This window comes from Palaemon carinicauda, chromosome 9, assembly GCF_036898095.1.
Source record: "Palaemon carinicauda isolate YSFRI2023 chromosome 9, ASM3689809v2, whole genome shotgun sequence".
NCBI lineage: Eukaryota > Metazoa > Arthropoda > Malacostraca > Decapoda > Palaemonidae > Palaemon > Palaemon carinicauda.
In genome coordinates, this window is record NC_090733.1 from 137,135,860 (window position 1) to 137,150,802 (window position 14,943).

Consider the following 14,943-nt stretch of genomic DNA (forward strand, 5'->3'; position numbering starts at 1 on the left):
ATGAATATTTATTCTGAACGGATTGTGATGTGTCTTTAATGTCATTAATTAAATTATACTTGACAGTTTTTGTATTTATTCATGATCTAAACAAGATTAGTGTATTTTCAGTTTTACTACTGTACAACTTGTAACTAGCAGTTGAGGGTTATTTGAATATACTGGGTTCAGAGCTATTCTTTCCACCATGTTTCCAAAGAAACAGTAGTAGGATTTAACCAGGTACACGAATTTAAACTGATGTCAATAAAGAGATTGTTATTACAAGCTAAACTATTCAATGTATGCATAAGCAATAAAAAATGAGCCGTAACCAGAGAAAGGGATCCAATGTAGAACTGTCTGGCTAGTCAAATGACCCAATAACTCTCTAGCGGTAGTATCTCAACGGGTGGCTGGTGCCCTGACCAACATACTAAGGAAAACCTATAATAATACTATTTTTCATTAATTTTATAACAGTGGAATTAAATCAAAACTGATAATATTATGCAATTGGGTAGTTCGAAGCCAATATACATAAGCAGTTAGGTACTTATATTACCCCTGTTTACAGTTCGAACTAAATTGTTATGAATATCATATTTTTAAACATCTGTTATAGAAAAGGGGAGACAAATCTTCTTTTTATCAAATTGTTACTTTTTCATCTTTAATTTTACAATAGAATTTCGCAATACTCTAAGAAAATAGATAAGCAATAAGAAATTATATCTTATAATCTATTAAAACTATGAATAAGGAACATGAACCAAATAGGAGTATAGAAGGAGCCGCTACATGGAATGAACAGTTCCAGATCACAACATTACTACTACTGTTACTTGACTGTCTAAAATTTCAAGCCGGGTTACATATCAACTTTTCGATATAAGTATCAAGTTATATAACAGAAAATGTCTACTTTATCCCTTTTACGTTTACCGGGAATAAAGGTAAGCATATTGTTGCATAATTACAGCTTGCTGTAATTTACAGTACGTGAAATAAGATCATACATGAGGCTATCATGTAATGTACCCTTTTGGTTTCATTTTACTCTATCACAATGTCGTGATGACGTTAATAGTAGTTTTTACGTATTTTCCAAGTTTTATGAAGAGATTAAACAAGGAAATACGTTTGTGTATGAGGGTGTATGTATGATAGCAGCCACCTGTATGTGTTATGGCTAAGTTAGAATACGGCATCGTAAGGGGGATCCCCCCCCCCCCCGCACGATAGGTACGTAGGCAAGGACACGGCTTCCAGGTTAGGTTAGGAAGGAAAGTTTAGGTTAGTGGGTAGTTTGTAGCGCTACGGCCAAGCGTCTTAATTTGCTTATTATCGCCCCGACTGTTATCTTGTATAGAATAAAAACGTTTGGAAATGGTCTATAGATCTTGAATATGTTGTGTAAGGGGGGGCCCGGGGGGGGGGGGGGGGGGCGGCGCAGCCCCCTGTGTAAGGACACGGCTTTTAGCATAGGTTAGGTCGGTTTTTAAGTTAGCTTCTCCCGTCGTACTTGTAGGTAAGGAAACTGTTGTGTAAGGGGGGAGGTCCGGGGGGGCAAAGCCTCCCTGGGTAAGGACACGGCTTTTAGCATAGGTTAGGTGGGTTTTTAAAGTTAGCTTCTCCCGCCAAAATCGTTTTTAGAACGACGGCCACAGTTCAGAATATTCCCGTTTTCTACGGGATCTGGCCGTCACCCTACAAAGGCTCCAGGTTAGTTAATCTCCATTTTTAATCAACGCATGAGGAACTGGCCGCTGATATACAAAGGCTCTGGTGTATGTCTGATGACGGGCAATTATGAATATGGCAGTCTAAGGGGGTCGCAACAGGCCGTTAGCCCCCCCCCCATTAGGTAAGTAGGCAAGAACTTGGCTATAGGTTAGGTTAGGTGGGTAAGTTTATGTCAGTGTCCATTTTCAATGCACACAGGAGGAAATGGCCGCTGATATACAAAGGCTCCCTTGGCGTGTATGTATGATGACGGCCATGCTCATTACACCCTTATTTTCAATATTAAACTTACCCGATAATCATGTAGCTGTCAACTCTGTTGCCCGACAGAATTCTATGGAGGGATACGCCAGCTATCACAATACTAGAAGGGGGTGTTCTTACCAGCGCCACCTGTGGCCAGGTACTCAAGTACTTCTTGTTGACACCTCCTCAATTATTCCTCTGTCGTGCTTCTGACAAGACGTTCTGGGATACGCTTATGTTCTTGGAGTATTTTCACGACTTTGGTGAAGTATTTCTCTTTGATTTCGGCTGTCGCTTTACTGGAAACTTCTATATTAGCTTAGTTAGCTTTTGGCATTAATTTGATTAATTTTGGTGACGAGAGAGTATGAACTCTCGTTCACTTTTCAATGGCCGACCCTTCCCTTAGACGGAAGTGTTGGTGTCTAAGAGAGTATAGACTCTCTTTCTTAATTTTGCTTAACAAAAGTTATAGATTTATTTTATATCTCTCCGCCTCTTATAGGCCTCTTCGATTAACTTCCTTTTATTATAAACTTATTAAAATTAATTTTTATATTTGTTTATATTCGACCTTCCTAATAGTAGGCGGTCTTTTCTTGGTACCGAAGTTAATTATCGTGAGCCCGTCATTTCGGTTTTACCTGTTAACATATTATGCTATTTTAAGGTCTTTGAAAGAATTTCTTTGATAGTCTCGTACTTTTTCAAAGTTGAACTAACGTTTTGTTTTGTCTCTGCAGTTGTTGACGTTCAGAACGTTCAACTTGCACTCTATCGTTACGATAGAGAAAGAATGTTCACGGTTTCACATTGCAGTAAGAGTAACCGTGTCTAGCGTTTTGTTCATTCTTTCTTAACTTAATGGTTTTGATCCTAATAAGGAACTTTTCTTTTTGGGAAATATTTCAGTTTTTTCCTTTAACAATAATATGTTTTAACGATATATATGATTGGGCTCTTCTCTCAGGTTCTAAGTCAAGAGAGAGAGAGAGAGAGATAGAGACGGAGGGAGAAAGAGGATAAACGTTTCCCTCAAGCCTGCCAGGCGTACGAGTAACGTCGTTATCGTTTTGCTCTTATCCCTAGTCTCTTTAGGGGAAGAAACTAAACGTTTCTAGAGTGATCTAGTGTTTAGTCTCTTTCCAGCCACTGAATTTTCTTTCATTAGATTTTTCTGTTACATTGTAATTCTGTTTTCGCAATTACTAACTTTTGAGAAGGATAGAATTGCGTGTTTCAGGTACAAACCACTTAAAGTTTCGAGTTCAGTGAAATAAGTGCAAACAGAAATCAAAGTGATAAGTGATTAGTGCAAAGTATGTCAGTGTTATGCGTGAGGGTACTTTTGTGCGCGCCAGTCGTCCTCCCAGTCCGGGACCTCTTGCAAGCTCCCAAGCCCAGGGGAGAAGCAATGTCGAAGGATTAAAGGGTTCGGCAGGCCTTGATCGGCGCACAGAAGTATCCTCGGTGGTTGTGGGCGTGTCTTACAGAGACCGTCACTCCCACCCGCAGACGATTGAGCCCTTATTTTGCTCGTCTGCAGAAGAGATTTAGAGGAGAAAATAAAGGCAGAGTTACGCTGGTCTCAGGTCTCAAGACCTCTTAAACGTAAAGTCCAGACCTATGCCAGACGTACGAAGTAAAGTTCAACAACCCGGATGCAGTCATTGGGTTAGCTCTGACTCTCCTCAGTCATCAGTTTGTCGGGCTGAGAGTGCTCCTACACTCCCCCCCCCTATGCTCGCTCCGCCTGATCGCAGTACCACCTGCCAGGCGTACGATGTTGTGGACTCTACTACAGTTCATGCAAGCACAGCTTTCGGACCTGATGCGTGAGTGTCGTGCTGAGAGTGTTGCACCTCCTCCTCCTCCTGCACCGGTGGTGCACCAACCGCCTGCACCCGTTCAGCCTGTGCTGCACCCGCCTGCACCGGTGGTGCACCAACCGGCTGCACCCGTTCAGCCTGTGCTGCACCCGCCTGCACTCGCTGCACCCAGTCGCAACACCATCTGCCAGGCGTACGATGTTGTGGACTCTACTACAGTCCATGCAAGCACAGCTTTCGGACCTGTTGCGTGAGTGTCGGGCTGAGAGTGTTGCACCTCCACCTGCACCCTTTCAGCCTGTGCTCAACCCGCCTGCACTCGCTGCACCCAGTCGCAGCACCATCTGCCAGGCGTACGATGTTGTGGACTCTACTACAGTCCATGCAAGCACAGCTTTCGGACCTGTTGTGTGAGTGTCGGGCTGAGAGTGTTGCACCTCCCCTGCACCCGTTCAGCCTGTGCTCAACCCGCCTGCACTCGCTGCACCCAGTCGCAGCACCATCTGCCAGGCGTACGATGTTGAACCTCTTTCTGTGTTCGCTGTTCCCAGTGTTGTTCAGCCTCAGCCTTCTTTAAGGCAACCTTCGGTTTGGGATCAGGAGGATTACCCCACTCTTCCTCCTCCTCCCCTGGCTGCTCCACCGGTGGTGCAACTCTCGGTGGAGGTACAACCTCTTCCACCTGTGAGTCAGTCTCCTCAGCTGCTGCACCGAGCTCAACCCGTGCACCCTGATCCTGCGCCTCAGACACCTCTGCTTGCGGGAACTTTACCTTGTTCTGCGCAACCTCAGTCTCTTCACGCTCCACTCATACCACAGGAACAGGAACTTTCTGCACCTTCCACTGTTGTTGTTCCAGCTCGTTCTGACTCTGCTGTTCAGCATACCTTACCTCCATTTTCAAACCATGGCAAAAATATGAATCATGAGTTATGAATGTAAGGTAAACATTATGTTGATTTTTTAAACCCCATGCAAGCATGCATAAAGCACTCTAGCACTGGTCATGGAATTTCTGAGGAATGTTAAACGCCATGCACACGCTCTGCTTTCCTTACAGCAGGCTCTGCTTACTACATGCTCAGCATTCAGCATGCTCTGCATTCAGCATGCTCTGCATACAACACATGCTCTACATACAGCATGCTCTGCATACAGCATACTCTGCATTCATCATGCTCTGCATACCTTACCGCATGCTTCTCAACATATCTTGGGTTGTTGCCAACTCACTAGACTGTCAAGCAGTTTCATAACGTTGCCTTCTAGTCTGCTGCTTTTGCACCAGTGAACCCTCACTCAGAGAACTTAGCTTTTCTAGGATAAGGTCCCTGTAGATGAGAAAGTTCTTTTCTCCCTCCTTCTGATATTCCCTTGAGGACTCTGTCATTTGGAGGGAGCCTTTAGCTGCATAACCTCTTATGGACTTTTATTTAAGCATAACATGCTTACAGGGAAGGTAATGGTTCCACTTCAGCCGCTAATCCCGTCTGTTACCACACCTGCTCCCATAGACCTTGAGCTGTGTTGCATGACATGCAGTCCAAGCTTAGTCCTTGTTAGAGGATTTTTGTTTACGAAGTCAATGTGTCACGGGGAAGACGTTCAACAACCAACAGAAGGGACTTGTTGTGACGCAGTGCGGCAACCTCAGCAACCCGTTAAGGAGTTGTCTGTACGACCCAGATAGTCTAGACAGATTCGGGTTGTCACTGTACTTCCTCGCTTGCCCATGATTGTCAGTTTACAGACTGTGCAGCAGTATCATGACCTTGTGTCCGGCTCCGTCAGACGACTGGCTTTTAAGAGCTCCCACAAGTCGTCGCTGTCTGGAGATTTTCAAATGGACTATGGATCTGACCAAGAAACTGGGCCTCCTGGTCAATTTTGAGGAGTCTCAGCTCGTTCCATCCCAGACCATTGTTTCCTTGGGTATGGATCTTCAGAGTCGAGCTTTCGGACTTGTCCGTCGGCCCCAAGGATCTTCCAAGCCCTAGAATGCATCCAGAGCATGCTGAGAAGGAACCGATGCTTAGTCAGGCAGGGGATGAGTCTAACAGGGACACTTTCATCGCTGGCCCTGTTCATCGAGTTAGGGAGACTCCACCTCCGCCCCCTTCAGTATCATCTAGCTGCTCACTGGATAAAGGACATGACGCTAGAGACGGGCTCAGTTCCTGTTTCCGAAGAGATGAGGTCTACTCTAACGTGGTGGAAGAACAGCATTCTTCTCAAGGAAGGTCTACCTTTGGCTGTTCAGACCCCCGACCACCGTCTCTTCTCGGACGCATCGGACACGGGCTGGGGTGCGACACTGGACGGACAGGAATGCTCGGGAACATGGAATCGGGAGCAAAGGACACTTCACATCTATTGCAAGGAGTTGTTGGCAGTTCATCTGGCCTTGATAAACTTCAAGTCCCTCCAGCTTAACAAGGTGGTGGAGGTGAACTCCGACTACACCACAGCCTTGGCTTACATCTCCAAGCAGAGAGGGACTCATTCGAGGAAGTTGTTCAAGATCGCAAGGGACCTCCTCATTTGGTCAAAGATCGAAAGCTCACGCTGGTAACGAGGCTCATTCAGGGCGATATGAATGTCATGGCAGATCGCCTCAGCCGTAAGGGTCAGGTCTTCCCCACAGAGTGGACCCTTCACAAGAATGTTTGCAGCAGACTTTGGGCCCTGTGGGGTCTGCCAACCATAGTTCTATTCGCTACCTCGATGACCAAGAAGCTCCTCTTGTATTGTTCTCCGATTCCAGACCCAGCAGCAGTTCGCGTGGATGCCTTTCTGCTGGATTGGTCCCATCTCAACCTGTATGCATTCCCGCCGTTCAAGATTGTCAACAGGGTACTTCAGAAGTTCGCCTCTCACAAAGGGACACGGTTGACGTTGGTTGCTCCCCTCTGACCCGCGAGAGAAGGGTTCACCGAGGTACTGCAATGGCTGGTCGACGTTCCCAGGACTCTTCCTCCTAACGTGGACCTTCTGCGTCAACCTCACGTAAAGAAGGTACACCCAAACCTCCACGCTCTTCGTCTGACTGCCTTCAGACTATCGAAAGTCTCTCAAGAACTAGAGGCTTTTCGAAGGAGGCAGCCAGAACGATTGCCAGAGCAAGGACGACATCCACTCTCAGAGTCTATCAGTCTTAATGGGAAGTCTTCCGAAGCTGGTGCAAGGCCAATGCAGTTTTCCTCAACCAGTACCACTGTAACCCAGATTGCTGACTTCCTGTTACATCTAAGGAACGTAAAATCCCTATCAGCTCCTACGATCAAGGGTTACAGAAGTATGTTGGCAGCGGTTTTCCGCCACAGAGGCTTGGATCTTTCCTCCAACAAAGATCTACAGGACCTCCTTAGGTCTTTTGAAACCTCAAAGGAACGTCGGTTGTCCACTCCAGGCTGGAATCTAGACGTGGTCCTAAGGTTCCTAATGTCATCAGGATTTGAACCGTTCCAATCAGCCTCTTTTAAGGACCTCACATTAGAAACTCTTTTCCTCGTGTGCTTAGCAACAGGTAAAAGAGTAAGTGAGATCCACGCCTTCAGCAGGAACATAGGTTTCACATCTGAAACGGCTACATGTTCCTTGCGGCTCGGTTTTTTTGGCTAAAACGAGCTTCCTTCCCGTCCTTGCCCTAAGTCGTTCGAGATCCCAAGCCTGTCCAACATGGTGGGGAACGAACTAGAGAGAGTACTTTGCCCTGTTAGAGCTCTTAAGTACTATTTAAGAAGGTCAAAACCATTACGAGGACAATCAGAAGCCTTATGGTGTGTTATCAAGAAGCCTTCTCTACCAATGTCTAAGAACTCAGTTTCTTACTACATCAGGCTTCTGATTAGAGAAGCAAATTCTCATCTGAAGGAAGAAGACCTTGCTTTGCTGAAGGTAAGGACACATGAAGTGAGAGCTGTGGCTACTTCAGTGGCCTTCAAACAGAACCGTTCTCTGCAGAGTGTTATGGATGCAACCTATTGGAGAAGCAAGTCAGTGTTCGCATCATTCTATCTCAAAGATGTCCAGTCTCTTTACGAGTACTGCTACACCCTGGGTCCATTCGTAGCAACGAATGCAGTAGTAGGCGAGGGCTCAGCCACTACATTCCCATAATTCCATAACTTTTTAACCTTTCTCTTGAATACTTTTTATGGGTTGTTCGGTCGGCTAAGAAGCCTTCCACATCCTTGTTGATTTGGCGGGTGGTCAATTCTTTCTTGAGAAGCGCCGAGGTTAAAGGTTGTGATGAGGTCCTTTAGTATGGGTTGCAGCCCTGTATACTTTAGCACCTTTGGGTTGATTCAGCCTCCAAGAGGAACGCTGCGCTCAGTAAGGAAGACGAACTTAAAAAAGAGACAGAGTAACGGTTCAATTCGACTTCCTTACCAGGTACTTATTATTTCATTGTTATTTGAGATAACTGTTATATGAAATATGGGATACTTAGCTATCCTTTAATCTTGTACACTGGTTTTCACCCACCCCCCTGGGTGTGAATCAGCTACATGATTATCGGGTAAGTTTAATATTGAAAAATGTTATTTTCATTAGTAAAATAAATTTTTGAATATACTTACCCGATAATCATGATTTAATTGACCCTCCCTTCCTCCCCATAGAGAACCAGTGGGACCGAGGAATAATTGAGGAGGTGTCAACAAGAAGTACTTGAGTACCTGGCCACAGGTGGCGCTGGTAAGAACACCCCCTTCTAGTATTGTGATAGCTGGCGTATCCCTCCATAGAATTCTGTCGGGCAACAGAGTTGACAGCTACATGATTATCGGGTAAGTATATTCAAAAATTTATTTTACTAATGAAAATAACATTTTTCAACCCTATCACTAAGAATGGGTTAGTCTGAGGGGGTCAGAAGCGGCCGTTACCCCCCCCCCCCCCCTTAGGTTAATAGTTAAGGACACAGCTTGTACATTAGGATAGGTGGGGAAGTTAAGGTAAGGTGGTGTTCCTGTCCGTCATTATACAAGTACTCCCCTTTTTTAAATGTTTTTTTTTATTCGTGAATTTTAATACTGTATATAAAAAATTTGAAAAATACTGATTATCCCCAAAATATTTATGTAAATCTTTATATTAAAGCTATTTCTTTTACAGCTTAAAAAACAGGAATATTGTGTAATTACAGGTGTCTTAAACATTTTTATTATCATTTCTGGCGTAAACTGATAGTTTCTGAATTATGGTGGATTGATGACCAGAACTGGAAACCTATGGTTTTGCGCTAGTTATCTTCATCAATTACATTCGAAACTTCTTGAATTATACCATATACTAGCCTAATTGTATGTTATTTAAATTGATGTTTTTAAATTTGTTGTTTCCACCAGTCGTCACCATAAAATAGTCATTGTTATTAAAAAAGTCTCCATAATCTAAACTGAGTACAGTAATAGTAATGAAACATGGTGAAAATACTTAACATTTGTTTGCCAGGACTTCAAAATGCATAGAAAAGGGAACTTTCCATCCCTTATTCAATGGAGTCCATCCTAACAGTATTCATCATATTACAAATACAGTACCTTGTTATTTAAGTGAATCCATAATTTATTTGTTTTTGTTCTGCTGTATGTTCACTTTGCACGCTATTGAACGTTATCTCATTGCTCCTATGTTCTGGCGGTTTACAGTCACTCCGGCCCCTAGTTACACCGGCCCTCAGTCACTGCGGCCCCCAACCCAAGTCACTCCGGCCTACCTCCCTAGTCACTCCGGCCCACTAATTATACTATGTTATCTAGAAAGAATATATAATAATAGGCTCTCTCTTTTATTAAATAATTACGCAGCATAGTCATACAAATACGCAATAACTACATAATACTATGTAATCTAGAAAGAATATATAATAACAGAAATAACCAAACAAGGCTCACCACACCCCGACCACAACATGGGAGTGCTGACTGGCTTTATCGTGATGTATTCGACTCGCCTTCCTTGTTCAAAGCTCTGATAATATAGTAACAAATTAGTTTGGCCTTCTCTTTACTTTTTCAATACATTGCTATTAACATTACATAAAATAAAATAATATAGTACGATATAATAGTTTAAATGATATGAAAAATTAACTGTATACAAAGGTATGCGTCTAAGTGAAAAAAAAAAAAAAATCAGGCAGCCTACTCATACTAAAATATTTCTGTATACAAAAGTTGCATCTAAGTAAAAAAAAAATCAGGCAGCCTACTGATACTAAAATATCTATGTATACGTAGTAGTAGTAGTAGTCAATCGTACTACTACTACTACTAGTAGTAGTAGTAGTAGTAGTGGTAGTAGTAGAAAATTTTTACCTCTATCATATTCGTTATTATCATTATTAATATTTATTATTACGGAGGAAATGAGAGAGAGAGAGAGAGAGAGAGAGAGAGAGAGAGAGAGAGAGAGAGAGAGAGAGAGAGAGAGAGAGAGAGAGAATGTTAGGTTGTTGTGACTGTGACTTGACCCACCTTTTACCAGACCTCTCTTTTTCTTATTTATCTTACCTAACCTCCGTGGACATAATAAATGTACAATAAAAGTTGTAAACAAGTATGATTACATATATGGATATATAAACACACACACACAAACAACCCAACAATATATATTGCTAACTTTACACACGTGCGTGCCGCCAGGGAGGCCGGAGTGACCTGGGTCGAACGCGGGGGAGGCCGGAGTAACCGGAGCCGGAAAAACTAGCGGCCGGAGTGACTAGGGCCGGAATAACAAGGGGCCGGAGTGACTTGCAACCGTTCTGGCAACCGGAACATGTTTGGTACGCGCATTAGCCCTGTGGGGTAGTATTTTGGCATTAATTATCAATTATACAAACTTAGAATATGATTACCTCGGTTATCATTACTCAACAATCCATGGATCTAGGTTTAAACGAGTGAACTAGTAATGATTTATTGAAATGTGCTGATTAAAAGTTTTGAGAAAAAATTGTGTTCATATAAAATAAAACCAATATTTCTATCATAATCGTTCAAAGTACGTTCTAATACACAAGGAGTCCTTCTTATTTTCTTCATAAGAAATATTGTACTACAGTAACTCTATCAAATTGTCATATTGGTAGATTCTCATACTGTTATGCCAGGATAGTACAGTATGTACGATTACATCATACAAAATATATAACAGCTGGCAAAAGTAAATGCAAACACTGCATTCACAGTAACAGACAATCAGTCGTCTGCATTTGCAGTAGCACACGAGCAGTCTTCCAAAAGTAAACAGTGGACTAAAATAAAATAGTGTTTACATTTTATTTGATCAGGCCATACGGTATGTCCCAGCCCCCATTATTCATAGTGTAAAATGCCAAAATAGCCAACTTTTGTATATTTCGTGGTAAATATATAATTCAATTTCTAGCCAAATACGTGAACCATATATTTTTCATACTCGCTGCCATGTGTTTTATCCATTTCTAACCATAAATATTGGGGAAAGCACCCATTCATGAGTTTTCCTTACCTCCCATAAGAACAAGTAGGGGAGATCCCTGTGGGAAATCAGGGTTTTGGGTGGGGAATCTCCCAAAAATACGTGATTAATGGTCAGAAATGCATAATAAACACAAGATAACCTGTTGAAAACTATATTTGTTCCGTAACCGAAATACAAACCACGCTATTTACAAAGGGTTACCTTTTAGCGTAGCTGAAATGGCGAGCCATTAGAATTTAACGAGGGTGTATTACCCCCGCGCTAGTTAGCGGGGGGGTAGGGGAGTGGTAGCTAGCTACCCCTCCTCCCCCTCACACACAGGTGAATACTCACTTTCACTTTTGGCTCGGACTGTGACAGACGTCTCTGTCTTGGTCCTCTCTTGGCAGCCATTGTTTGTTTTGTCTTTACTTAATCGCTTACTTTTCATTTACTCAATATATATGTAAACATGTTTTCATGTTTGTATATATATTTGAGTATAGAAATAAGTAAGTTTCCTTTTCAGATTTGTGTGTGTAGTGTACGATATCTACGTGGAGTCCTCGGCAGTTAGGCCACCACGGCGTAATTTTATGGGTGGCGATCGAGTTTGACTTATGTCTTTCTCTCTCTCTCTCTCTCTCTCTCTCTTGAGGTCGTTCACCTTTTTACTACGTTTTACTACGCCCTTGTAGCTTCCTTTCCGTGTGTGGGGGGGGTTGCTAAGCCGTACGTTTGTCTCAATTAGTTATGAATCTAATTGTAGTTGTTTTTTGTAGAACGATTCCTTTCGGGGTTTTCGTTCTTTCTTTTTTAAATTACATAATTACATAGTTACATAATTATAATTTTTATACAGTAATTCTGTTTTGGTTACAGCTCTCCTTCCGTGAGTGTAAGTGGTTGTGAGGGCACGTGCCTGTTGTGTAATTCTTGTTCCTTTCCCTCGGGATTCCTCTTCGGAGCCTTCCTTGGGGAATGAATGTGTACTAATATTATTTGTTTTATTTTTTTACAGTTACCGATCTAGTTCGTTTCTGTAATATGGCAACGGTGTGAGCTGTCTGGTTGAGTCCTGGGGATTCGGCTGTTGCTGCCTCCCCCCTTGTTTTTTTCGTCAGGGGCGTGTCTCCTTCTACTGGAAGTACTCCCGTGTCGACGGACAGCTCTCCAGTTCATTTTAGAACTCTCAGGAGGCTTGCCTCCTTGGGCGGGTAACTTTCCTTCCGAGGGAAGTTTTTCCTGTCCAGGCTTGAGTTTTTCCCCTTTTGGGGGGTTTTTCTCTTGCCTTTTTTTCGTGCGACTATGCTCTTGGTGCTGAGCGGTCGCACCTGCAGTTTCGCTCAAGGGGCTGGGCAACTGCAGGAGCTCCTCTTCGGAGGATTGCTCCTTTTAGGTCACTGGCTGACCAGTCTCTTCCACGAAGTGTTTCTCTTTCGTTCGCGAGAGAGTACACTCATAGAGACTCCTCTTCGGAGGTTTCTTCTGTTGCGGTTGCTGTTGGCCTCCCTCGCCGTAGGCCCACCGTCTGCCTCGTCGTAAGGGCCTCCCATCTCCCTATAAGGGTGCTTGAGGCGCCTTTTTGGATCTCCGTTTGCAGCCTACAACTCCTTTTTCTCGATCTTCCGCCTTGGTGCAGATGGACAGCAGTCTGATCTCGTCTTCCGACGGGCAACGGTCTTCCCGACGGACAACGGTCTTCCCGACGGACAGCGGTCTTCCGACGGACATCAGTCTCCCGGCGGACAACGATCCCTTCGGGGCAAAGGGTTGCCCCCACGGGGGTTCTTCCCTTGCGTGTCAGGGTTTCCCTGCGCGCCCTTCTGCTGTGTTCTCTCCTGCTCCTGCTCAGTGTTAACACACAGGCGCTCTTCAGCGCTCTCCTGTTCGTCGGCGCTTTCAAGATGATCATCCCTGCGGTTCCTGTTGGTTCCTGTGCGCCCACGTTCGCCCTCATGATCTAGAACTTCGGTTCAGGTCGGGGTCAAGGACTCTTCTTCTTGCACAGGATTCCACGCGTAGCCTTCTGCTCGTCAGCGATCATCAGCTCGCCAGCGATCACCTGTCTCTCGGCGATCTCCGGATCGCCATCGCGCGACCCTCAACTGCGGAGGCTGATCGCCATCGCGCGACCCTCAACTGCGGAGGCTGATCGCCATCGCGCGACCCTCAACTGCGGAGGCTGATCGCCATCGCGCGACCCTCAACTGCGGAGGCTGATCGCCATCGCGCGACCCTCAACTGCGGAGGCTGATCGCCATCGCGCGACCCTCAACTGCGGAGGCTGATCGCCATCGCGGATGCTGCTCGCCATCGCGCGACCGCCCACCTGCGCATGCTGATCACCATCGCGCGACCCTGGCATGCTGATCACCATCGCGCGACCCTGGCATGCTGATCACCATCGCGCGACCCTGGCATGCTGATCACCATCGCGCGACCCTGGCATGCTGATCACCATCGCGCGACCCTGGCATGCTGATCACCATCGCGCGACCCTGGCATGCTGATCACCATCGCGCGACCCTGGCATGCTGATCACCATCGCGCGACCCTGGCATGCTGATCACCATCGCGCGACCCTGGCATGCTGATCACCATCGCGCGACCCTGGCATGCTGATCACCATCGCGCGACCCTGCGCATACTGATCACCAGGCGCATGCTGATCACCATCGCGCGACCCTGCGCATACTGATCACCAGGCGCATACTGATCACCAGGCGCATGCTGATCACCAGGCGCATGCTGATCACCAGGCGCATGCTGATCACCATCGCATGATCGCCCTCCTGCACATGCTGCTCGCGATCGCTCACCTTCGCATATTGCTCGCCAACGCACGATCGCTCACCTGCACATGCTGCTCGACCATCGCTTCGGCCTAACACAACGCGCCATCGCCAACCTGCGCGTTAGCGCTCACCAGCTCACCACCGATCGCTTGTTGATCCATATCGCCAGCGGTCTTCCTCGCCCACGCGGCAGCGCGTTTCCTCGCCATCGCGCTAACGCTTGCGTTCGCCGCCTCGGACTCGCTCTCATCCACCTGCCCACCCTCACGACCGCTCGCCTGCGCGACCGCTCGCCCGCGCGGCCGCTCGCCCGCGCGGCCGCTCGCCTGCGCGCCCGCGCACCCACTCGCCCACGTGCCTGCACGTCTACGCTCATGCGCGTCCGCGCCCATGCTCTCCAATGTTCGCCCACGCGCGAACCAACGGTTTTTCCATCGCGCGGACGGATGGTGTTCCGTCGCGCGAACCTACAGTGTTTCTTCGCACAAACGTTGGCTTATTTCTTTCAGTATCCATTGCTCGTCTATGGGTTATCGCTCGCCGACCACCAGCTCTCGCCCTTCCTACCTCGCTCGCCCTCCTTCTGTGCTCCTTCGCTCACCTTCGTTTGCGTTACCGCGCATGGGCGCTTCCACGTTCGCGCGAGCTCCGGGGCGATTGCGACCACGATTCCCAATGGGGTTTTTCGTAGCCTGGCGAGTTCTTCTGGAGCGTATTTCCAGAACACGGCCTCTCCCCGTAAACGCAGAGCATGGCACTTGCAAGAATAGGGGAAACTTAAGGGAGATCTGAGCAACACTCCTCTTTCCTGAACTTGGGTTAGCCCTTCCCCGTCATTCCCTGGAAGGATTTTTGGCGGGTGGGCTTTCCGTTCGAGATTTCTCCATCGG

At 45.9% G+C, this 14,943-nt stretch overlaps 1 protein-coding gene across 1 annotated transcript in view; it reads left to right on the forward strand.

The window, feature by feature from the left end:
- Window positions 1–767: 767 nt before the first annotated feature.
- Window positions 768–14,943, forward strand: part of mEFTs (elongation factor Ts, mitochondrial) — an 80,634-nt gene continuing 66,458 nt past the window's right edge. The window contains exon 1 of the mRNA XM_068380507.1: window positions 768–935. Within this exon, the coding sequence (XP_068236608.1) occupies window positions 897–935 (39 nt within the window). The 5' untranslated portion in view covers window positions 768–896. The remainder of the gene's footprint in view (window positions 936–14,943) is intronic.